Source organism: Acomys russatus, chromosome 5, assembly GCF_903995435.1.
Source record: "Acomys russatus chromosome 5, mAcoRus1.1, whole genome shotgun sequence".
NCBI classification, from domain to species: Eukaryota; Metazoa; Chordata; class Mammalia; order Rodentia; family Muridae; genus Acomys; species Acomys russatus.
Genome location: NC_067141.1, coordinates 65,846,574 through 65,872,958, shown reverse-complemented (window position 1 = coordinate 65,872,958; position 26,385 = coordinate 65,846,574). Strand labels below are relative to the sequence as shown.

At 39.9% G+C, this 26,385-nt stretch overlaps 1 protein-coding gene across 8 annotated transcripts in view; it reads left to right on the top strand.

Annotated features, from left to right (window-relative positions):
• Positions 1-26,385, top strand: part of Nt5c2 (5'-nucleotidase, cytosolic II) — a 126,287-nt gene that overhangs the window by 93,583 nt on the left and 6,319 nt on the right. For 5 of the 8 annotated variants that reach the window (XM_051146722.1, XM_051146723.1, XM_051146725.1 and 2 more), the window contains 7 exons: positions 15,472-15,589; positions 17,010-17,105; positions 21,641-21,732; positions 21,856-21,913; positions 22,883-22,976; positions 24,337-24,390; positions 26,108-26,191. In XM_051146722.1, the coding sequence (XP_051002679.1) occupies positions 15,472-15,589; positions 17,010-17,105; positions 21,641-21,732; positions 21,856-21,913; positions 22,883-22,976; positions 24,337-24,390; positions 26,108-26,191 (596 nt within the window). Of the gene's footprint in view, positions 1-11,508; positions 11,552-15,471; positions 15,590-17,009; positions 17,106-21,640; positions 21,733-21,855; positions 21,914-22,055; positions 22,206-22,882; positions 22,977-24,336; positions 24,391-26,107; positions 26,192-26,385 lie in introns of those variants that run through there. The other 3 variants (XM_051146729.1, XM_051146724.1, XM_051146728.1) reach the window with 3 other exon arrangements.

The window sequence follows — 26,385 nt, the reverse complement described above, 5'->3', positions numbered from 1 at the left end:
CTGGTGTGCAGGCAGAACACTATATATATAATAAACAAATCTTGTTTTAAAAAAAAGAAAGAAAAAAATTTTAAGGACTAACATTGTGCTTTCTTCCCTTCTGTCTCTGATATATAGTTGAAATAGTCAATGTGTCAGTCTATAGGTATATCTCTTCAGAACTTAAAATATTGACAACATTGTCACAGTGTCATTTAACTTAAAAGTAATAGGTTTGAGAGATCAGGTTGAGCACCTGAACATGTATTTAACACACACAGGTGCAGTTACCATACTCAGGGGGAAAACACTTCCAGAAACTTTTTTTTTTTAATTGTCTTTAGCTAGATGTAGCAGTACTCACTCATAGCCTCAGCACTTAGGAAGCTAAGGCTAAAGGATTGCTTGAGTCCAGAAGTTTGAGACCATCGTGGGCAGGCATAATGAGATCCCTCTTTAAAAAGAAAAAAGTTCTAAAAACATCTTAACCCCTAAACATTTAAGCTTCATTGTAAAACTAAGCTACCTGGTCTTTAACTCCCTCAGAGACTTGAGAAAGAGTAAATTTGATTATCTGAGTATGCCAGGAGTACAGGTTAGTAGCTTTCCAAATGAAAAGATGACAGAGACAGTTTTCTATCTGAATAGTCACCCAAAACTCTCTATAACATTGGAACATCTTCTTCAGCCTTCTGGCCCAATATATCTGACAGATATTTATGAAGCAGGAACTATTGAGGACTTGCTTACCCTGTTTTTTTTGTTTGTTTGTTTTGTTTTGTTTTAATTTAATTACTTTATTCAGATTACTTCTCAATTGTGCTTACCCTGTTTTGCATCCAAGCTTGCCCCCTTTTTAAGGCAGAGTTCTGTCTGTGGTGGAAATGAGACAGGTGTCCTAAGTTGATAATGACAATATGTGATGGAGATTGATTTACACTCAGACATTTAGACGCACCAAGATAGGAAAGATGTCTTCTTCAAGGCTGTCAAATACAAATAGCCAAAACACTAAGAATGTAACATCTATATACTAACTGATTGTGCCACGGTTCTTCTTGCCATAGGTAATCTATTGTATATATGTGTAATAAAAGAAATGTGTATGTACAAAAAATAAAATAATTTTTAAAATTAAAAAAGTTAAATACGGAGCCGGGCGTGGTGGCGCACGCCTTTAATCCCAGCACTCGGGGGGGGGGGGGGGGGCAGAGGCAGGCAGATCGCTGTGAGTTCAAGGCCAGCCTGGTCTACAAAGTGAGTCCAGGATGGCCAAGGCTACACAGAGAAACCCTGTCTCGAAAAACCAAAACAAAACAAAACAAAACAAAAAACAAAACAAAAAAAAAAAAAAGATGAAGCAATTGTTTGCATATTATAATATAAAGTACATTGCAGGTATACCACACAATTCCACAAACAAGCAGTTGTAGAAAGATCTAATTGCGCCTTAAAGGAAATGCTTATATAAAAAAAAAAAAAAAGAATACAGAAGACCGCCCCCCCACCCCCCCCACCGAAGAGTAGACTAAATAGTGCTCTGCTCACTTTAAACGGTCTGAATGGTACTGAGAAAGGAACAATGGCACCAAGAGTCCCTGGGTTATAGAAAACACTGTGAAATTAAATCAGCTTTCACATTCCATCAGAACGGGAGCCAGCAAAAGTCTTGTGTTGGGGACATGGGTTTGTTTATATTTCCACAGGAAATGAAAAGCTGTTAAGATACCATAAAACTGATAAAAATAGAGTTGAGCAGGAGTGGTCTCCTGAAAACATTGGCCACTGAGCTGAAAAGTGCTCATTTCATTGAAAAGTCTCTGTTTATAATTTCCTGATACATCCAGAATAATTAATGGCTTAAAACAGAAGTGAATGTAGTGACAGTTCTGGAATTTTGGTTTCTTTAAAAAACACATTAATATTATATTTTCATTTTAATCCCAGGTGTGGGATATGGAGCTGCTTCAGACTGTCTGCTGCAGCTGACTATGATTTGCCTTGCGCTCTAGCAGAGGCGTGGTTTTGCCAGCTGCACATAGTTTCTTTGATTATGTGATGTTTGGAATTCTGGGAACTTTTCAGAGGTTATATAAATGCTAGGGCCCCAAGAGGCGGGCTTGGTGGTTGTTGGTAATTCAGAGGGCTTGGTTGGGGTTTGTTAGTAGTTGTGCTTAAAGAAGAAAGAAATTAGATTCACAGATCTCTGTCTTTCTCTTCTCTCTCTCCCCTTTATTGTTCTTTCTCTCCTATATAGTAATCGGGGGTAAAGGGGGTGAGGGGAGAATAAAGAGTGGGAAAACAACAACAACAACAACAAAAAACCCAATAAGTAGCAAAAGACCAGCTACACCTTTTGTGTGTTACCTTGCCTAATAAAAAACATTCAAACTATTAGAAGATAACGGGGGAAGGTTATTAATTTTAATTAAATATGCTATTTTAGTCATAAGGGCAGCTATAAATAGATTTGTTTCTCATGTTAGAGGCTGAAAAGTCTCTTGAAGTAGATATTTTTTCATTTTTTAAATTAATTTATTCTTGTTACGTCTCAATGGTTATCCCATCCCTTGTATCCTCCCATTCTTCCCTCCCTCCCATTTCCCCTTACTCCCCTCCCGTATGACTGTGCCTGAGGGGGACCTCCTCCCCCTTTATATGCTCATAGGGTATCAAGTCTCTTCTTGGTAGCCTGCTATCCTTCCTCTGAGTGCCACCAGGTCTCCCCCTTCAGGGGACATGGCACCAGAGTATGTGTGAAAGTCATACCCCACTCTCCACTCAACTGTGGAGAATGTCCTGTCCATTGGCTAGATCTGGGTATATACTTTTTTGAAGTACACACACACACTTCAGAAGTCTTAAGGAAAAGGACAATATTTGGGGTTTGAAGTTGTTATTAAAATTTATTTAGTTCCTTCATAAATATAGACTGACCCATTGACTCTTAGTTTGTAACTATGAAAATTGTGCTGGGTCCGTGTAGTAGCTCGAGCATTTAATCCCAGCACTCAGGAGGCAGAGGCAGGTGGATCTAACTTTGTGAATTTGAGGACATCCTGGTCTACATAGTTCCAGGACAACCAGAGCAACATAGTGAGACCTTGTCTCAGAAATAAACAACAGCAACAACAACAACAACAACAACAAACCTATGAAAATTGTTATTTCTAATTTGGTTCATTTTGGAAGTCATCTTGTTTTTTCTTTTCTTCTCTCCTCCCAATTTGGAAGTATGAAGGGCTTTTTGGTTTTGGTTTGGTTTCACTTTCTAATTCTCAAGATCTGTGATTGACAGGAAGTTACCTTCTACCCAGACCTGCATCGCCATCTCTAATAAGTTTAGTAGGTTCTGAACCATTTCCATAAATCCAGTGATAAACATATTTGCTCCATTAGAACAAATGGATACTGGGCAAGTGTCTAGTCACCACCAACTCTCTTGAGAATTTTTTCAAGCAGTCAAGAATACTTGTAAGCCATATGCTTGTACTAGGAAATGTACTTTTATGAATAGTGTACCTTTTCATCATAAAAGCTCATTGAGCTAGGGGTCACTAAGTAACCTTTACAAAGAAACCCAAGTCCAGATAAGATGACTTACATAATAATAAAAGTAAAAGGAAATATCTTTACTTCTCATTTAACCTCATGGACAAGGTTAACAAGAAAAACATTATTTTGTTTATGTGACATGGGGACTGTCTAAGGAAAGGAAGACTCTCAGAAATGAGAGAACTTGTGTGTTTTTATGCTCAGATTTGTGATAAAGTAGATAGTCATGGGGGAATAAGATTGGACAAAGATGGGTTCATATCCTTCCCTCACTTTCAAAGAGAAGAATATTCCTTTCTTCCTACTGGGGTCAGAAGAGTAGGAGACTGTTCTTCCTGGGTATTGTGATGTGCTTCAAGGGAAGGGTGGACAGAGGACAGCCTGTCTGCATCTAGATTTGGGGCCCCAAGAGACAGTGTTTGGGGTAATGTGTCCTGAATCTTGTCAGTAACTAGCACCTGGGTTAGTTGTTGTTGCTGCTGCTGCTGCTGTTATTGTATATAGTCTTGCTTCATAGCCTGCCCAGACTAACCTTAAATTCATGGGAGTTCTTCTGTCTCAGCCTCCTGAGTGTTGGGATTACAAGGTTGTGCACCACACCTGGCTGGCAACTGACTTTTAAAACTCATGGAATTTAAACCTAGATCAGTTTCCATTTTTTATATTTTATGTTTTCAAGACAACAAACATTATTTAGTAATTTCTAGATATCGATAAAAGATCCAAAATAAAACAAAAAACCAACAAACAAGCCATAAACTTTCTTTTAAAAAGAGATTTATTTATTATTATGAATATAGTGCTCTGCCTGCGTGTATATCCACAGGCGAGAAGAGGGCATCAGATCACATTATAGATGGTTCTGAGCTGGGAATTGAATTCAGGACCTCTGGAGGAGCAGTTAGTGCCCTTAATTTCTGACCCATCTCTCCAGCCCCGCCATAAACTTTCTTTATTCTGGTTTTTTATTTTGGGCCTCCCAAATGAAAACCCTGCTTGGAACAAACAGAAATACCCTTTCCCCACCATTTGAATTGTAGCATGCAGATAGTGTTAACAGTTTGTCTTTTTTCTTCCACTTAAGTGTGCATGTGTACATTTGTGGTGCTGGGGATTGAACCCAGGGATTTGTGCCTCTTTTGTAAGCGTTCTCTCACTTAGCTGCAGCCCTAGTGCTCCCCCTTATGGTTTTAATTGAAATAAAATTATATAACTTCCCCCTCTGACCTCCCCTCAAGTCCCTCCCATGTGTCACCTTCGTTTTCAAGTTGATTGCCTCTTTTTTATTACTATTATATACAGTATATACATAAATATGTCTGTGTATGCACAAATATATAAATATAGCCTGCTAAGTCTGTTTGTGTTGTTGAGTATATGGTTTCAGGATGTCTACTCTGCATTGGACAACTAAGGCTAATTCTCCTCAGCAGTCATTATTTGTCTGCAGTTCTTTGTCTAGGGTGGGACCCCACAAGATCTCCCCTTTGCATGTTCAGATACCATTGATATTGCCATTGTTTAGGCTTGTTTGTGCTACCATTCTAAGACATTGACCATAGACTTCCACCAGGCACTCTGGCACTTACAGTCTTTCTGCCCCTCTACCTCATAGTTTTTGAGGCTGTGATGTAGTTGTGTGTCATTGTGGCTGGGCTCCTCATGGTCCGGTGTTGTGTCTAGTTGTGGTCTTTCTGTGATGGTCTCCATTTTCTCTGAAGAGAGGCTTCTTTAAGTGGTGGTAGGTCCACTCATCTCTAGGTACAAGGCTCACATTGTCTGGCAAAGTAGTGGTGTTACAGTCTTTCCTAATGTCCATGACTTCATTAGCCCTGGGGCGCTGACTAGGTTTTCCATAGCAGGTATGACTTCCCTCCTGTTGAATGGGCCACAAGTCCACTTAGACAGTAGGTGGTCACCACTGGTACTTAGCTATGCCGGCATTTGTTGTGGCTGGTAGTGTTGCAGCTGGGTGGGACTGTTCAATTGCTTCCCACCTTTGGTAGCTTGCGTAGTGTTTTTCTGGTACCAGGAAAAAAAAAAAGAGGTTTTCAGATCAGATCTTTTTTCTTCTTTTTAAATCATTTGAGACATTGTTCAGTGTCTCCAACAATAGGGGCCTACCCTCAGCCCCTGAGAACCAACCAGGCATCGGTAGTCTCTGTTGCTTTGAGAATCACTTGGACTACCCTGACAAACCATTGAAAGGGAGGTTTCTCCTACCTGGTATTGGCGGTTTTGTTAGTCTGTAGTTTATTGTCAGCCCAAATAGTTTAATTTCCTTTAAGATACACTTACACACATACATGCATACACTTATTAATTCTTTGAGAATCTCATATACTGTATTTTGATCAAATTTTCCTAACTCGTTTTATATTTATCTCCAACATTCACACACACACCCTTATTTTAAAAACCAGCTCAATGAGTGATTTGTGCTGCTAATGTACTCACAAGTATGAAACTAGCTACTGGAGTGTAGTTGGCCTGTCAAGAGCCACACGGTTAAAGAAAACTGGCTGTCTCTATCCTAAAAGACATTAACAGTCAATTGCTTCTCAAATTGAGGACTGGTATCCCACCCCTTGCACGCTAGAATGGTGACTGTGTAGCCTGTCACTTAAGGTTTAGAAATAATCTTAAAGGAATAAAGCCTTACTACATAGCTTATTTCAAGTACTTTAAAACACTACAATTAAATTGTGTGTATTTTCTCCTTTGGAAAAAAAAAGTCTTAGGGAGAGGCTAGTGTTTTACTGGGAAGAGACACTGTGACCAAGGCAAATCTTATGAAAGAAAGCGTTTTATTGAGGGCTGGCTTACAGTTTCAGTGGTTTCATCCATTATCATCATGGCAGGAAGGATGGCAACCTACAGGCAGGCACTGAAACAGTAACTTAGAGCTATACCTGATCTATAGGCAGACAGAAAGGGAGCCTGGGCCTGGTGTGGGCTTTTGAAACCACAAAGTCCACCTCCCCTTCCTCCATCAGGCCACACCTCCTAACCCTTTCTAACAGTGTACCTCCCTCGTGACCTGACATTCACATAGGAGCCTCTAGGACCATTCTTTTTTTTTTTTTTTTAATTTATAATATTCATATTACATCTCAGTTGTTATCCCATCCCTTGTATCCTCCCATTCCTCCCTCCCTCCTGCTTTCACCCTATTCCCCTCCCCTATGACTGTGACTGAGGGGGACCTCCTCCCCTGTATATGCTCATAGTCTCTTCTTGGTAGCCTGCTATCCTTCCTCTGAGTGCCACAGGGCCTCCCTATCAAGGGGACGTGGTCAAATATGGGGCACCAGAGTTCGTGTGAAAGTCAGTCCCCACTTTCCACTTAACTGTGGAGAATGTCCTGTCCATTGGCTGGATCTGGGTAGGGGTTTGATCCTTACTGCATGTATTGTCCTTGGCTGGTGCCATAGTTTGAGCAGAACCCCTGGGCCCAGATCTGCCCATCATAATGTTCTTCTTGTAGGTTTTTAGGGCCCTCTGGATCCTTCTATTTCCCCAATCTCCCATGCTTCTCTCACTCTAGGGCCATTCTTATTCAAGCCTCACTTACAACTAGAAACCTCATCTGAGCTACTGCCCTTGTCTGTTTCTATGCTGTCATTAAGCTATTATGGGTGAAATCCAATGATCTCAAGCCTGAATACTTTAAAGTACTTCTCTAACCATGGAGAGAAGAATCAGAATAAAGCTATTAAAGAGAACCAGGGAAGAAATTAAGAAAAACTAGCTAGCCCCAATATCCTGCTGTTAGCAGAAGCATCTCAGGACCTCTGATCATTGGCCTCTAATAAATATATAGTAGATGCACTCTGATTGTTTTATTATTACTGGAATGGACTCAACTTTCTTGACATTTAAATGAACTTTTTTTTGTGGCTTGTTTACTTGGACTAGCATCCAGGGCACTCATCATGTTTCTGTCAGCAATTGTATATCTTTACCACACTCACTGCCAGTAGAGGCATTTAAAGTGAGGAGGAAAACAATCTAAAGGAGACTTATACAATATTGGCATGGTCCTTACAGATATCTCAAGTCACAGTATACCCCCGCCCCCATTTTTGATGCTAATACATAAAGCTTAGTATTTCTAATCTTTGTTGTTGTGGGAGATGGTGGCAGGGTCTCTACCACAGGGTAGAACTCCTTAAATGGCCAAGGGTGGACACCCTTGAACTGATTCTCCTGCCTTCACCTAGTGTTGGTATTGAAGGTTCCTTTCTGTCACTCAGAGTGCTTTGTGCCTACAGTCTTATGAAGGAATCAGATTCAAGGGGAAATTATTGTCATGGCATTACAGTGACTGTGCCAACGTACTCTTATTTCTTAAAACTTCCAGTATACTTTGTGACTTCTGAAGAGTGAGCTGTATTTCCAAATTGTTAAGAACCTGAGTTTTACTACTTAAGACTCTTTGAAGGAGATAATAACATTTCAAGAAATAGGGTAACTTTATGAAGCCTTGTTACATTGCTTTCTACTCACTTTCCCTTTGTAACTGAAAGTTTTCCACATGGATACATAGGTCTATAAAATAGGGATACAAATCATTTACTGACAATAAATAATAAAAATTATTTTAAAATACTTCTTTGGTATACATTTATTAAAGATAAAGGCAAATTTGTATTCTAGTGAGATGCAGATGCTTGTAATTTTTACATGAAAGAGCAAAGTCTTGGCTTAACATCCATCTATCCATCTAGCATCCATCTATCTATCTATCTATCTATCTATCTATCTATCTATCTATCTATTTTTGGGGTCCCATACTGTAGCCTTTCTTGACCTAGAATCCATTGTATAGACCAGGCTAGCCTTAAAACTCACAGAGATTTTCCTGCTTCTACATTCCAGGTGCTGGGGTTTAAGGTATACACCATATCTGGCCTTGGCCAAATATTTAATGCTGTAATATGCAGAGCATCTTAGTGTTTTCATATTGGTGGATATTTTGATTTTACAAAGAACTCTGATTCACATAAATATATAGTACAAAGTGGCAGAAGTATGTTTAGGACAGCTTCAGAAATTGCTGGAAAATTTGTCTTAATCATAATTCAAAATTCATTTAATATTTTAAAGATGAAAATCAAGTCAGCGATAGCAATTTTTAAAATAAAACATCTAACTGAATCCATCTAACATTTGATACATTCATGCTGACAAATTATGGTATGAACATATTAACAGTCTTTATTTCTTTAATCAAACCATTATATTTCTAAAAGAACAGGAAGCTTTGTATGTACCATAGAAACACTAACTCATAGCATATAATAGTCTCAAATCTGAGCCTGTTGTGTGGTCTGACAGCATGCACGTGCCATGTGTTTAGAACAAGTGAAGTCCTGTTATGCAGTATGGATGGCCACTGCCTAAAATACCTCAGATGCATCACACTTGATTCCCAATTGATGTTTGGCCATTGTACATTCAGAAACCTTTTAGTATTGCCAAATTTTTGTAGCCCCACATCCAGTGTAAACTACCACATTTAGGTAAAAAACCATGCTTAGAAGCTGAGGCCTAAAATACAGGCTAGCACATTACACTGCATGGACCAGTGTCAGCTGGCAGATTACAGGCTGGCTCAAAGAATGTGTATTTAATGTTTGCTTAATTGAGTTATGTTTTAAAGCTGAAAGATTAGAAGTAAAAACCTAGATTGGCAATAGTTGATCTTCATTCAGACAAGACATATACTCTTCCCTGACCATCTCACATGCGTTCATTGGCTTCCTGGCTGTGACATAGGTGTTGGAAGATGCTAGCAGAGTCGAGTCTTAGGGCTGTTGTCAGGTAAGCTTTATCAAATCAGTTACTTGAATTAGTCTGGCTAAAGCATATATAGATTTAAACAGACAGTTTCCTAGGTAATTGGCTTTTCTTCTGCCTTGTCTGTAACTTCTAAAGTCATGTCATTGTCTAAAACTTGAAAATACCTGATTGTGTGTTCTTGTAATGTAGCATGAGTTGTGAGTGCCTTCAGGCTAAAGGCTGTTTTTGGAAAAAAATATACTGATTTTAAAATATCTCAGAAAACTTTGTTTCTTTCTTTCTTTCTTTTTCAGTCTTAGATTAAAAACAGTACTGAAGATAAAAGGTCTTGATAAGTATGTCGATATTCTCAGGGAAAATTCTTCAATAAGTTGTTATTTTTCCTTTTATTTTAAAATAAGCATTTTAAATACTTCTATTTGTATTTGTATTTGTATTTGCTTGCGTATGTGTGTTAGAGTTTTATTATTTATCCTTCCCTGGCCTGTGCTCACTGTGTGCTTTGAACTGCAGACAACTCTGCCTCAGCTCCTCAGGTGCTGGAAGTACATGCGTGTGTATGGCAGCATCATGTCTGCCTTAATACTTTAAAACATGTACACATATGCCTGCATGAATGTAAGCTTCTTGTCTGGGTAACTGAGGGGACTGCTAAGAGGTGTTGGAGGCCCTGGAGCTAAAGTTACAGGTAATATGGGTGCTGGGACCTCAACTTAGGGTTCTCTGGAGGAGGAGGAGATGCTCTTAACCACTGGGCCACTTGTGCTCCCTGGCTTGGTACTTTTAAACAAATAAAGTTTCTTAGTTACTGTTTAATTTTGTTTTTCAAGAATGGAAATATCAGCAGTATTTTAAAGCTCACTTATTTACTTACTTATATATTTAGTAACTTGGAGTGCTTTTAAATATTACCAAATGTGTTCCGTGGTACTTAGCTTCCTAATTTTTATGCAAATTAAAATTGAAGTAGTTTAAAGAAATTTCCAACCTTTAGATCAGTTGTAATCTCTTGGCTGTGCCTGCTGCTGGGTCACAGCTGTGCAGTAGAAGAAGTCCTCTGATAACTGTTCATGTGGAACTAAAATGATATTTTTAGTATTTTCTTTCAAAAATGTTTGTTAATGTGTTTTTACAATATAGTGGACCAAAGCCTAATAACTAAATAGAAAGAACATTGGTATGGATTTCATGTACAGCCCGAAGGCTAATTACTTCCTGAGGGTGGATATGTTATTGCTTTTCATACTGTCAGGTAGTGACGACTTTTCCTAGTTGCAGTGTTTTCAGTATTCTTAGATACTACATTCAATCGTTTTTGTTATTCCTATTATTACCAGCTCCCTTTCACATAAAAAACAAACAAAAATCTACAACCTAGGACTTGGAGGGTCTCTCCTATAGAGTGAGACATAACACACATCCTAAAAGGATCCGTGTTTGAAGGGTACACATGTATGTTCAACTCGTTTATCTTGGGATATTTGTTTTTACTATGAAATCCAGAATTATAATTCTGCTTATTGAGAAAAAAATGTCCACTGACAAAATGAAAGGATTTTAAGTTTTCTTTCATTCCAGATGTAGACATTTCACTAGAGTTTTAGCAGCATACAGCTGATATGGTGCACATAAAGATGACAGAGCTCGGTGTTGAAAAGTAGATATTGGTATAGGAAGATTCAGCATAATTGGATATGTGAAAGCAAGATGGGTTTGCTTCTCTTCTGTTTGTTTGTTTTGTTTTAGTCAGTTTTATGAGCTGTAGTTCGATGTAAGCACCATTTACCAGTCAGTTGCTGTAATAGTGGCCTGAAAGCTGCTAAAGAAAACAAACTAAGACAAATGGGTTAGTTTTCTCTTAGTCTTTTGGCTTAAAAATTTTATTATCAGACTTGGCTTGTATTCCTAACTCACGGTGCCACAAAAAGAAATAATACACAACACTCACCCTTATGTTCAGTGCTCATACTTTGTTACAGCTAACTAGAGCTGTTTTAGTGATGGTTGGAGGCTTCTAGATTGGAGGGCAGTGGTCACTCTGTAAATACCAATTTCCAAATGTTGTCTCTCCATTCCAGCTCATCACAATAGTTTTAAAACCAGCTTTTGTTTTTGTTTTGTTTTGTTCTGTTGCTTTGTTTTGTTTTTAACAGGAAAACCAGTGTAACTCCTTCAAGACTGGAGTGGCACACACTACCTGCATCTGCCTCATGTGAGTTCTCATTTTGGCAGCAGTGCTCTGCTGGGCTGGAACCTCTGCAGAGGTTTGCCCTTTATTTTTCTAAAATCTATAAGCTACTACACAGTGTGTTTTGGTGACAGTGGTGAAAGTGCATACACATCCCAGAGTCCCAGCAGAAACTTTACTTAGTCCAAAGGAGCCTTTTCTGCTAACTGCAGTTCCGTTTTGGTTGGGTGAACACGGAGCAGAGCCCACAGCTTCATCCCACAGTGGGCAGTTATTTTTAAAGAGCTGTTTTTCCTTGCAGATTATTGAGTAAAGAATATCTTTAAATGCACTCAGTAGCTTCAACTTCCAAAGCTTTGGCTGTTCCCTTTATAGTCTTGTTACGTAACCTGAGAACACTGTGTGCTGTCCTAGTAGCTGAAGCAGGGTGCTGTTTTGTTTTGTTTTATTTCCTATTTCTTTTGGACTCTGGCCTTTAAAACAATTTCCTTCTTTGTCTTTGGATTTTTGGTAAATTGGGCCAGGCCACAGAATCTCCTCAGCGAATAAGTAAGGAGCTACTGTGAGGTTACCTGTACTCAGAAACCTTTGGCCAGGTGTTGGAACCATGGGAAGTTGGTTGTGAGATTGAGGCTGGAAGGCTTGGATTATTCACTTTCCACTTTTGTGAGAAAAACTGATACTAGAGCTTTTGGCACTGTGGGAAGTCTGAGGGGCTAGACTCTGGTCCCTGCAGGCTTCTGTGGCCAGTTTAAAGGGCCTGGGTGATGAAAAAAATCAGGTGTGCATTTTAAAATTTCTCATTCATTCATTCATTCATACATTCATTCATTCATTCATTCATTCAAAGAGGGTTAAATTAAGCAGCCTTAGGTGGCCTGAAGCTCACTGTGTGGAGTGTGCTGGCCTTGCACTCATGGAGGTATGCCTGCCTCTGCCTCCAGTGCTTCTTTACAACCTTTATCCATGGAGAAAGACGTTTGGAGAAAGGTTAGAATAAAGGTGTTTGTTATTCCCAAGGGGCACTTAGAAGAAACATCTAAAGCTCTGCTCTGGCTCTGTGTGCTACAGCTCTGCTCCTTCAGCCGTGGCTGTGCTTTGTTTAGCCTCCACAGATGATTGAGTGACCTGGAGTGTGCACTGCTGAAATGATTATCCGAGAAGCTGATGAGGACATGTCAATAGCTTGTCCATCTTGCTGATTAGTATAGAGCTCAGTGACACGATAGTGCTGCTACAGAAGAGCCTGGCCCCCCTGTGAGAAGTCCATGTCCACCAAGACTAGGGCAGTCTGTTCTGCCCAGTGGGAAGAAAGTAGAAGAGTGCAGTGCGCTTCAGTACCCAAGTTCAAGCTTTGATGGCCGCATAATCTACAAGTTCAGCATAAAGAATTCTGGCTGAGACTCAGACATACTTGAATTCCAGCCCAGGTCAGAGAATGCAGAGGGCTTACTGCATTTCTGGGAAGTACCCCGAACTTACTTAGAGGAAGGGAACTTAGTGTTTCTAAGGTGGAATTTATAGAAACTCATCATAATTCAATATTTGAGAAGTTTTGCCCTCTGAACATAGTGTAAATGTGGTATTTTGGTGATGTTGTTTTAGGATTTAGAATTATTCCTCTGTATTTTTTCACTAGAGAGATGGTGTCTCCTAGGTGTGCCAGGAAGTTACACTCCAACAATACAGCGATCAAAGACTAGAACAACGACAGTATCGTAAGATAAGCTAGCACAGAAGCGGGAAATCTCATAGGTCCCACTTAGATAAAGAACTCCAGGTAACAAATTTATAGAAAGACTGCTGATAGAGAATTACTCTTTACCAGGGACAGCCCCCTAATTGATTATCCAACACAAAGTAGTCAGCCTTGAGATGATAGTCACACAAGCCACACTGAATGGACTCAATAGGTGGCATTTATATATTTATGCAATATGCAACAATAATAATAAAGAGGACATTAATTTTAGAGAGAGTAGGGAAAAACACAGGAGGGTTGGGAGGGAGGACAGGGAAAGGGGGAAATTATGTAACTATATTTTCATTTTAAAATTGAATAACACAAATAAAAATGCTAAATTAATTTGACCTTCAGTTCAAATTGTCTCATGGATATAAATTTCAAAGACCAATTAATCCATCATAAGTCATTCACCACAGAAATTTCTCAATTTAGGTATGAGTTTGAGAGTGAGGAGGGAATAAGGTCTAGTTTTTGTTTTTAATTTGAAGGCATATTCAGCAAATTAATCCTTCTTGAAATATTAATAATTGAAAAATATTTCACATAGGCTAGATCCTAGAAAGAAAAAGGTTGCTGCGCTAGAGTTTTGTTTCCTTAAATATTTTTGAATTAAGTAGGATTTTGATTAAGATGGAGGAAGTTAATTTGGATATTTAGAAATTTTATCAAAAGGGGCTCTACATGGAATTGTGGTGACACTGTGGCTGGGGAAGGTGGTGAGGAGTGCTAGGTGAGTGTGTGTCAGTCTTGTTCCAAGTACCATACCTTACTGGTCACCAGCTTGTACTCTGTCGGTACAGTACGACCTTTACCTTTGCCACATGCACATCATACAGCTTTGGACTTCTACATTGGAGGCAGAGGCCGATGGTCTACAGGGCAAATTCAGGATAGTCAGTGCTACAGAGAAACCCTGTCTTGAAAACCCAAAGAAAAAGGAAAAGAGAAGAGAAAGAAAATTTCCAGAGTTAATGTTGGGGAAGAGCAGCAGCTGGAGGGGGTGGGGTGTGCCAGCCAGGAAGACTCAGTAACAGGCCGGGACTCTGGAGAAGGCTGCAGACTCTGCTTTGGTGTGTTAGTAGGCACCTCAGCAGTGAGGCCTGGGTTTGAGTCCTAACAGCACCAGTTTAAACAGGTAAACAAATGGCAAAGTCCAGCTGGAATATGGGCTAAAGATATTAATCGTAGATGGGATAGTTGATTCTGTTTTTTGTTAAGACTAAGAACTGGATGGATCTCTTTGTCTTAGCCAATATTTAGGAACCTAACAGGTCCTTTGTTTTATTTGTATTTGTAATGTCACTTCCCTGCTCCTAGAGGCCAGGAAGGTTGCTAACCTAAATACCTCACCTGGAAGAAGCATACTTGAAGGAGTAACATTTTATTGTTGAACTGCAGTGATAGCACTCAGGTTAACTTTAACTGTGTAAAATTTCAGACCTTTTATACAGCCTGAAAACTCATGTTATTTGGCTTTTAAGAAACAGTATATTTCTGAAGCAGACTAGGAGAAATACATTTTTACACAGACACAGACACACACACACATACACACCTCTCTACCTGCTGTGACCGTAGTGAGCAGGTCTGATGAGTGAAAGTTTAACATTTAATTTCTGGTTCACAAAATACACTTTCCTAATTGTTGTAGATATGCTTTTTGATGGTTTGCTTGCAGAGATATTATCAAGTACGGTTTTGAAGGTTGTAGCAATGTTAGGCCTAACAGTTGTTGGGCTGATAAGACACATTTAACTGGCAGAGAAAATAAACTGGTTAGAAGACTACAGAGCAACTGCCAGAAAAAGCTAAAATTAAAGCATAGGGACAAGAGGGAAAGGCGCGTTCTGAATATTGCTGCATCAGTTATAGTAAAGCCTTCCACAAATGCACACCTCTCTTTCCTAGTTTGCTGTTTATTCAGACTCATAGTTAATATCACAGTTATGCACAATTAGATTTTTTTCTAGCACTAAATTGTGGCAGTCAAAGGGTAGATACAGGAAAGTGTTTTCAACAGGCTAAAACTGTTTAGATAGAACCTGTTTCTGCTAATGGCTGAGCTTTCTTAATTACTGGGTATAATACAGAATACGGAGTTGAGGGAAAAGAAGAAAAGAGGACGGGGACACTCCTCCCTCTGGCCTCTCTTCTCAGGCTGCTCTTCTGCTGAGTAATGAGCGTCTTCTTTGTGCAGTGTACAAGTCTCCGGAATATGAGTCCCTCGGCTTTGAGCTTACTGTGGAGAGATTAGTGTCCATCGGCTATCCTCAGGAGCTGCTCAGCTTTGCCTATGATTCAACATTTCCTACCAGGTAAAAATTTCAAAATAGTTTTAGATTAAGATCACTTCCCTACTGGGCGTGGTAGTGCACGCCTTTAATCCCAGCACTCTGGGAGGCAGAGGCAGGCAAATTGCTGTGAGTTCCAGGCCAGCCTGGTCTACAAAGCAAGTCCAGATAGCCAAGGCTAACAGAGCAACCCTGTCTCAAAAAAAAAAAAACAGATCACGGTCTGGAGAGATGGCTCAGTGGAAAAGAGCACTGACTGCTCTTCCAGAGGACCTGGGTTCAATTCCCAGCACCCTCATGGCAGCTCACACCTGTCTGTAACTTCATGATATGACACCCTCACACAGAACATGCAGGCAAAACACCAATGTGCATAAATGAATAAATATTAAAAAAAGATCACTTCCCCATCTCAAAATTATGAATTCCAAACTTATCCCCGTCCCTGCTAAAATAAATGCTAGTTCTAATTTCAAAATTAGCAGAACTTTTCATACATTTCCTCATGCTTTTTTCTTTTTGTTTTGTTTTGTTTGTAGACCAGACTGACCTCGAACTCACAGTGATCCACCTGCCTTTGCCTCCCGGGTGCTGGAATGAAAGGTGTGTGCAACCACGCGCGGCCCCACTATTTCTTTTGTATTCCTCTTTCTTCTTTTCCCCCCTCCCTTTTCCCATTTTTTTTTCCTCCTGTCCTCCGTATTCTCTATCTACAGTACATGTATCTCAGGCTGGCTTCGAACTTGCTCCTCCTGTTTCAGACTCCCCAGCACTTAGTGCTGAGCTCTGTGCTCTTGAGTAGAGCTGACTCAGGAGACTCACTGAGGAGCAAAAGGGGTTGTTCAGGCCGAAGATGAGCACAGCTGTCCTGCCTGCCTTTGCTTGCTTCCGGAGGGGGCCGCTGAGTGTTTTGCTAGTATCTCTAACTTGGTAGGAAGAACCGCCAGGCACTCTGCCTTTCTGGAATTGATAGGGATGAGTTAAGATTATGAAGGGCGTGGGAAATACAAGCAGTTCACTGACTAAGTAAACTTACGGACATTGTAGAAAGATAGCAGCTGTCTTAAGGGGAAGGTAATTTATGATTGTTTGGTAGAACCCTTACTCCAAAGCAATTGTGACTATACACAGATACAAAATAAATATTATTAGTTGCTCTGAGAGCCATTTTCCTCCTACCATCCACCTGCCTCCCCAAGTGCCAGGATGGAACCTAGGGTTCAAACACAACAGGCAAGTGCACTACAACTGAGCTTTGTCTCCAGCTCTGTGATTTATTTATTTTTAAATGTATATATTCACTTAGTGTATATGGTTATATGTTTGGGTGATATAACTGAGTTGCTACAAAGCTTGAGTTAGATGAAATTCTTGTATAGTGATTGAATGCATAAGATGGCTGCATGTATTACTTTGCATCATCAGTGTCTTTGTTTTCATGTAGAGGGCTTGTCTTTGACACACTCTATGGAAATCTCTTGAAAGTTGATGCCTATGGAAACCTCTTGGTTTGTGCACATGGATTTAACTTCATAAGAGGGTGAGTACAAAGAACCCTTAGCTTCTTGAGAGAGAGAGAGAGAGACAGAGAGAGAGAGAGGAGATGAATGTATACCCTTTTGCAATTTTGGGTGTTATTCCTTGTAAACTATCCATCTTATTTTAATTTTATTTATTATTATTGTGTGTGAGTGTCCTGCACATGTGCCACAGCATGTGTGAGAGGAGATCAGAGGACGACAGCCTTTAGAAGTTATTTCTTTCTTTCCACGTGGGTTCCTTCTAGGAATTGAATTTAGTTATCAGGCTTACACATTAAGTTCTTACAGTAGGCTCTTTCGTTCTTTCTTTCTTTGTTTAAAAGATTAATTTATTTTGTATACAGTATTCCGCCACACACCAGAAGAGAACACTAGATCTCATTATAGATGGTTGTGAGCCACTGTGTGGTTGCTGGGAATTGAACTCAGGACTTTTGGAAGAACAGTCAGTGCCCTTAACCTCTGAGCCATCTCTCCAGCCCCTACAGTAGGTTCTTTCTACCTTGTTTTTTTGTTTGTTTTTTTAGATACAGTCTCAGGGGATGCAGACAAGTAGGCTAGCTGGTCAGTGAGCCTGAGAATTTAACAGTCTACCTCACCAGGGCTGGGATTGCAGGTGTGTGCCCTGTACCCTTTGTTTAACATGTGGGTTCTCAGACTCAACCACAAGTCCCTATGCATATATGGCAAGTACCTTACCAGTTGCTCTATCTCCTTAGCCTCTCTAATGCTTTAGTAGTTAAATGATATGACACATATGCTTATCTCTTCCTTCTGTCATTAAAAGTCATCTCTTTATGTAAGCATATTTAGTTAGTAATTACATTTTGCTTCTGTCTTCTAATTATATGCCACCTAAAAAACTAATTTTGAAACTTTGCTTTAAAAATTAGACTTATTTTAAAATTTTTATTTTTGTCTGTCTGTCTGTCTGTCTGTCTGTCTGAGACTGAATTTCTCTGTGTAGCCTTGGCTGTCCTAGAACTCAATTTGTAGACCAGGGCTGGCCTTGAATTCAGAGATGTGCCTGCCTCTACCTCCAGAGTACTGGGATTAAAGGCATGTGCCAATACTGCCTGATTTATTTTCCTTTTTTAATACAGAAGTGATATGCATATATAAATTATTTGAAATTTTTGAATTATATAGCAATTTAAATGACTGGGATTTTTATTAGATAGTACATTCCACTCTTTGAATAAATATCTTCAAACATTTGTATAATGAAAACATCTTAAAACACAGAGTTAAAAATATAGGGTACCCTAAATACAAAGTAGTGTTGGGCATAGTAGTGTTTGCCTGTGGTACAAGACTACTCTGGAAGCCGAGACAGGAGGATTCTTGTATTCAGGAGTTCTATAACAGTACCTGGGTAACATAACAAGACCTATCTCAGATATAGAAAAGATAGGGAGAGAGGCTGGGTTTGGTGTGTATGCTTTTAATGTCAGCACTATGAGACAGAGGCAAGCAGACCTCTGTAAGTTCCAGGCCAGCCTGCTCTACCTAGTGAATTCCAGTACAGACAGGGCTTTGTAGAGAGAGCCTTTCTCAAAAATAAAATAAAATACAAAGTAAATAAATAAATAAATAAAATGGCAGAATGTGGCAGTAGGAGACAATTAAGTGGTAGGACATTTATACTCAGAATGTAGGAAGCCTGAGTTTGATCCACAGCACCATAAAAGGAAGGAAGAGGGAGAAATGAGAAGAGGGTAGGTAATGGCTTAAAACGCATTTTTATAAAGTTTCACTATCTTTGCTAACTTGGGCATTTCCTCCCTAGAAACCAGTAACTGTAACTTTGTATCGTGTGTGTGTGTGTGTATGTGTGTGTGTGTGTGTGACATCCCAGTTTTTTTTACTACACACACACACACACAGAGAGAGAGAGAGAGAGTGTGTGTGAGTGTGTGTGTGTGTGTGTGTGTTTGGGGTTGGGGTTGGAGAAACAGTTCAGTGATTCTGTTTCTAATACCCACATGGTGGTGCACAGCCATCTGTAACTGTAGTTCCAGGGGATCGGATGCCTTCCTCTGTCCTTCACAGGCACCCAGCATGCACAAGATGCATACATATACATACATGCAGGCTGAACACTCATACATATAAATCTAAAAAAACAAAAATTAAAAAATAAAATTTGAAAATGTATTAGACTATAACTGCACCTTGAAAACATCTTATATTACGATTTTGTGTAATTTCTCTGAATTATTTATTCTTGATGGTAAAGTGGTAAGGCCAGAAGTTACTCTGGAATAATTAAAAAGAGTGATTTTTGGCAAATATTTTTTCTTGTAAGAGGCATAAACTAACTGAACTTGTATCAGAACATTCTTTAACCCTGAGGTCGTGGTGTGTCCCACGTAGGACTGAACCACACACCCAGTGTCGTCAGCAACCTTTATTGCATAACGCAGGCTCAGAGGTGTCTCTGGTGTACTTTGTGAGCAGAGGTGACATGAGTGTTCACCTTGACCTGAGTAGGCCAGAAAGGCTGCTGCAGCGGTGCTGCAGCGGTGCTCTGGTATCAGGAAGCAGACTCTAGAAGGACACTGCTACTGTAGAGTCCCAACCTAAGCACATCATGTACAAATCCTGCCACCGCTCTCAGGAACCAGTGGAGATGAGCTGGGCTTCTACTTACGGCTGTTTATGTGTGAAAAGGGACTTCATTGCTGGTTGTTAGTTGAAAGGAAGGCAGAGAAAAAAAAATGAAGAGATGCAATTCAATGCATTTTACAACCAAACTTACTAATTCAAGGTACACAGGGCTAAACTAGGGGTAGTGTTCTACATCTGTAATCCTGGCAAGAGGATTAGGGGTTCAAGTCATCCATGGCCACTAGACCAGTCTGGGCTACATGAGATGTTCTATCGAACAAATGACAAAAAGATCCATCAGCCTGCTTTGTTCCCTGATAAAGTTTCAAAGTAGATTCTTTGGAAATACTTTTGGTAGTATTTCAAAAATAAGTCATTTGTGAGTAAATGTAGATTCATTCAAGCTTAGCATAATACAAAAGGAAAAGCTCTTTGGGAGAGAATAAACAAGGAAGAAATGGTTTTTAAAGTGCAATGGTGATGTAGCTGAAAAGGAGACCAGAGTCCATCTGGCTTTGTCTTACCCAGCTAGCTTAGGACTGTGTGTCACAAAAAACTAGCAGTGTTCAGAATTGTAACTGCTTTCTTTCCAATTTCAAATAGATTGTTCTTTCTATTGCAATGCTTTGACTCCCCTCTGGCTGTATGCATCGATCAATTTGAGTTGTAATTACTGAAAAGTAGCTGCACCTGTGTATGGAGTGAGGGTGGGTATGTGCCGCTCCCCTCTGCCTGAAGCTCCAAGAGGTAGCTTTCCACTGAGTCTTTACTTATTAGAAGCTTTGTTCCATAAGGACAAAAGAGAGACTAAACCAAGAAGCTAGTGACCTTATGGTCCTCACTGGAGTTGGTCCATACCATCTGAAGTTAAGTAACTTAAAATAGGACTTTACCCAACTTATACTAAGTATAAGCTTTAAGTTTGGTGTTCTTTATATTTGTGAATTCTCATGTATTTACCATGAGAATTTCATTTATGTGTTTTACATTTCTCCCTCTCAGATTCTTTTTAGTAATGTTCTTACATTCTAAAGTGTTTCATTTTACTCTTCAAGCTTTGTGGGGGATGTTTGCATGTGAGCGGGTCAGTGGTTGACAGCAGGTGTCTTTCTCAGCCACCCTCCATCTTATTTTGTGAGGTAGAGTGTCCCTGGAGCTCACTGCTTTGGCTCAAATAGCTAGCCATGCATTCCTCTGCCTCCTCCTTTCCCCATTGCTAGGGTTACAGGTACATGTCTACAGTGCTTGGTCTACAAAATGTGGGTATTGGGATTCTGAACAAAAACGGTCCTGTGTTGGGTGACAAGCACTTTACTGATATGAACCAGGCTTTGCAAGTTAAGTAAGTCAGTTCAGAAGTTGGTTTGCTTTCAATAAAAAGGAACAGAGAGAAGTGCAGCTCAGACAGAGAAGGCAGGCTTGCCTTTTGTTCTGCACTCCGCACTGAGGCAGAGGCTAGCTTCCTAGACTATCCTGCCTCTCTCTATTCACTGTTACTTCCTTTTACTTTTAAATTTATGTACTTATTTATATTAAAATTTTATTTACTTATTTTGAGACAGGGCCTCACTGTGTCACCCTGGCTGGCCTGGAGCTCTCTGTGTTGAGCAGGCTGTCGGTGCCAGGGTTACTGGATGAGCCACCTGTTTGCGGGCTGCTTCCTTAAACCCTTTCAGCTGACTAGCCTCTCTGTGGTCTTACAGTCCTCACAGCTTTCTTGTGGTAGTTGGGTTGTATGTTCTTGACTTACCCTCCAACACAGTGAGAACCCTGATCATCTTCATCTCCATAGCGTTCCAGATCTAATGTGTGAACTCTGTCCTTCACATGCCGTCAAAACATGTTAAAAAATTTTTGAATAATGACTATTTCCCACAGCTGTTAATTTTTTGTATGTCAAATAATTTTTAAAATTTTCTTGCAGACCAGAAACTAGAGAGCAGTATCCAAATAAATTTATCCAACGAGATGACACTGAACGGTTTTACATTCTGAACACACTGTTCAATCTTCCAGGTAGACCACCCTCTGCTTACTATACATGCTGTCCCTTCCTCCCAGGAACTTGTTACTCAAGGGAGCTGTTAAGTCAGCTTGATAACCTTACTCAGTTTATAATGCCTGTTCTTCGCTTTTCAGAGACCTACCTGTTGGCCTGCCTAGTAGATTTTTTTACTAATTGTCCCAGATATACCAGGTATGTTTATACTACAATCTTCTTTATCCAGTTGATTTTAAATTAATGTTCAGGGTTTTAGAGAACTGGCCATTGTAGGTCTTTTCTGCTTTTCTGAAGTGAATTTAGTGCTAGTGAGAGATGCTACATTGCCAGCCTGAGAGATGGACAGCAGCAGCAGCTCCATGCAGGCCCTCACCTCCCACACGGCCCCTCTCCTTGCCCGTGTGCTGCAGCCGTGTTTGGAAGGGACCACTGTGACTGGGAATGAAGACGGCCAGCAGAGGTGCTAACTGTGACAGCTGAGTGGGAGGTTTGTGTGATGCGCATCTGTCCAAGCAGAGTTACACTAAAACCCCCGACTCATTTCACAGCAGCTACCCAGGAGCCATCCAGGGATGGTCATTTAGTTTCATTCCCAGGCCCAGCAAGATTTCATCAAAGAATAGATATTGTTTATTTTCTCTAAAGCAGAATTTTGCATAAGTTAGCCTTTCCTTTTGGGGAGTTGTGTGGCCATTGCTTGATGTGTAGCAGCCTTCTGTGCTAGACTTTGCTGACTCGTGTCTGAAGCCTTACCCACTTTAGGGCACTAAATTTGGTGGAAAATGGAGTCACAGATAAATGAGCCGTACCTATGTACCAAGGGACAATGCCGGAAAGATCAGGGAGAACGAACTGTGTTGTACATGTTCAGTGAGAACCTGCTTCTGAAAGTGATGGACTTGGCATCTTAGGAGCCTGGACTTTTAATTTCCATCCAGTATATTATCCTGTCACTTGTGTTTGCTCACGAGTATTATACTCCATCCATACAATATGCTGGCCATTTGTAATGCTCAAATGAATTGTGATGAGGGAGCAGTTCCTAGTTAACCGCAGCCTGTACCACGTGACATGGAACCTTTGGGTCCCTTGGTCAGTTTTGACACTCATTTTGTTTACTCTGTTGGGTCCCGTGTCATGTTTTTTTTTTCCATCTTTCTTTAGTTGTGACACAGGATTTAAAGATGGGGACCTCTTCATGTCCTACCGGAGTATGTTCCAGGATGTAAGAGACGCAGTCGACTGGGTCCATTACAAGGTACTTAGAAGGCTCTGCTATACCTACTTTTTCTCTGGCACGTGTCTATGGTCTGATACTTGCTTTGCAAGTGGAAATAGAGCATAATGTCCCTTCTTTCTAAAAAGAAAGTTGAGAAGGGCTAGAGACATGGCTTAGAACTCAAGAGCACTGGCTGCTCTTGCAGAGGGTCTCAGGTCACACGTGACAGGGCCACTGTAACTCCAGGGTCAGGGATCTGATACCCTTCCTGGCGTCTGGGCCCCAGGCACTCACTCATGCATATAAACAGAAAAATAAATCTTTAAAAACAAACGTTTAAGGGGCTGGAGAGATGGCTGAGAGGTTAAGAGCACTGTCTGCTCTTCCAAAGGTCCCAGCAACCACATGGTGGCTCACAACCATCTATAAGGAGATCTGGTGCCCTCTTCTGGCATGCAGGTGTACATGCAGACAGAGCACTGTATACATAACAAATCAAATCTTTAACAACAACAAAAATACCTTGCTAGGCACGGTGGCACATGCCTTTAATCTCAGCACTTGGGAGGCAGAGGCAGGTGGATCTCTGAATTCAAGGCCAGCCTGTGGTCTACAAAACGAGTCCAGGACAACCAAGGCTACACAGAGAAAACAAAACTTGTTAAATTTTAAAAAGGAGTTAAGAGAGATTTGCCTCCAGCATTTGTTTGTTTGTTTGTTTGTTTGTTTTCGAGACAGGGTTTCCCTGTGTAGCTACAGCATTTGTTTTTGTCTGACTCTGCTGACAGCGTTCCTCAGTCCCAAGACTCAGCTTTCAGATTCAGTTGCTTGCATTTCTGAAACATATTTAGAAGAATTTTAATATATGAAATTGTGCTTATATATTTTGTGGATAATGATCCATTTAAATTTTGTTCAAGTATGTCCAATTTTACTAATAACTTCAACTAGTTAGTATTAGATTTATATTTACCATATTTAATAAAATATGAAAAGTCTTAATTTTTTTATTTAAAATGTGAATATTTGAAATCTTTTTTCTTGTCTAACATTTTTCAAATTGGTAAACAGATGTATTTGTTTGATAGTAAGCACAAGCTTTCCAGTAAAAGTTAAAAATGGATTTATAGGTTAGGTGTAGTAGCATATCTACAATCCCAGACCACACAAGTTCAAGGCCAACCTGGGTTTACAAAGTGAAGCTTTGTCTCAGACCAGCAACCTTGATTTATGAGAGAGACATTGATGGCCTAGGTCTGTAATCTCAGTACTTGGGAAGCCAAGGCAGGAAGAGCATGAGTCCAAGGCCTGCCTGGGCTACAGAGCAAGAGCTTATTTCAAAAGAAAGAAAGAAACTCCGTGGTTTTATTCTTTTCTTAGTTCCTTTTCTTTCTTCTAGGGCTCCCTTAAGGAAAAGACAGTTGAAAATCTTGAGAAGTATGTAGTCAAAGATGTAAGTATTAAACAGGGAAATAAATCTGTGGTGGCTCTTTTTACCTTGAAAAGGAGTGAGTAATAAGCCTGGTTACCATGACGAGGACAGGGAAAGATACTTGTGACATAGTCACAAAAATTCATACCAGTGTGTAGTTTTACTAGTTTCTCCTGTTTGCTGAGAAGCAAGAAGACTTAGTGTTTAATTTTTTTCTAGCTGTATTTATCACAGCTAGAGGGTTGCTATGGGCATATCACCATGCAGTGGTGGTGCCTTGCACTATTTAATCTTCTATAACCATGAGTTAGACTATGTTACTTTAAAAAAAAAAAAAAAAGGCAGGCATCGTGGAATGAGGAATGCTTAAACTTCATGTGGAAGGTCACACAGTAAATAGTTAGCCAAGACTCACACCCAAATTTTAAGCTCTGCAGATGATCCATTATAAATGTGCATAGATGTGACTGACTTAAAGTGTCTTCACCCTGTCAGCAAAGAATAATGAGCTCATCTTTGAGACACGTTAAAGACTAGCGGGTACTTTTTAAAATAGCTGAAGTTCATAGCATTTTACTAATTAAAAAACTTTTTTACAGTATGCTGTAATGTTAATGTTACTATTAAAGCAATGTATGAGGAATACATGGGATGTGTGTGGGTGTGTGTGGGTGTGTGTGGGTGTGTGTGTGTAATCACTATTTCTGGGAGGCTAAAAGTGTTAGGTTTTATGTGAAGCTATGGACCAATTGTGTCACAATGGTACAATCCTTGCCAAGTGTGTGCACACTCTTAGGTATGAGCTCCTACACTGTTTTTGTGTGCTTTGTTTTTAAATTTTACATGGGCTGGAGAGATAGCTCAGTGGTTAAGAGCATTTGCTGTTCTTTCAGAAGACCTGAGTCTTCTGAACTCACTGGATGCACAACTGGCTGCCTGTAACTGCAGCTCAGATAGACCTGATGCCTCCAGCCTCTGCAGACACTTGCATTCACATGCACGTATCATACATAAATTGATAATTAAAAATAAAGTAAGAAAAAAACCAGTTACCCTTATACAGAGTCCTAAGGTAGAGTAACCTACTTTTCTATAGAGTGAAAGCAGAATGCAGTGATAATTTCTCAGGGTTTATGTCACCGCCTGCCCTCTCATATCAACACCCTCCCCTCCCCCATCCCTTGCCTCCTTCCTCTTACTGCTTCAAGAAGAACCACTGATGAGTTGAACCCAGTTTGTGTAAAGGAGTCTTGTGGAAAGTGGTGTTTTTGTTTCTAGGCACATCAGGTGTTAGAATCCCTTTTCTTCAGTTGAGTGTGGATATTTCTAGGTAGCATCTGCACCTGTCATTTTATTCTGGGAAGTGTTTTATAAAGCCACAGTATGTAGAGTAGCATCATATTTAATAATCTTCATCTAGATTTTGGTATAGTTTAAAATCAACTTCTGATCTTTAGTATGCTTAAAGCCCATACTTCAGGAATCACAAAGTAATTTAAGCTCTTTCCTGAGGCAGATGTACAGATGGCAAATATCTCGTTAATGGCCATATACTTATGGGCTATGTAAAGTATATACTGTATATATTAATTCTTTAAAAATCTAATAATATGGGCTTTTAAGTGCAAAATTCTGAAACCAACCAAGTAATCCTTAAAAAGAGTTATTACCCTATCTCTATTTGGGCAGAGTTCCAGTCTGTGACACACAACACTGAAATCCTTTGTCGCTGTTTCAGGGGAAGTTGCCACTGCTTCTGAGCCGGATGAATGAAGTAGGGAAAGTGTTTCTTGCCACTAACAGTGACTATAAATACACAGATGTAAGTACTTAGTGCCTTTATTTGCTTAAACAGTTGACCTAAAGGACTGTGAAGACAGCGAGGGAATTTTATAAGTACATGGGTAAAGGACATGCTGGAATTACTGTCATTTTTCCTAAGCATTCTTTTTGACTATTATAGTGGCTATTTAAAGGTGTTAATTTGTGGAATTATTTAGATTTATGCTAATAGAA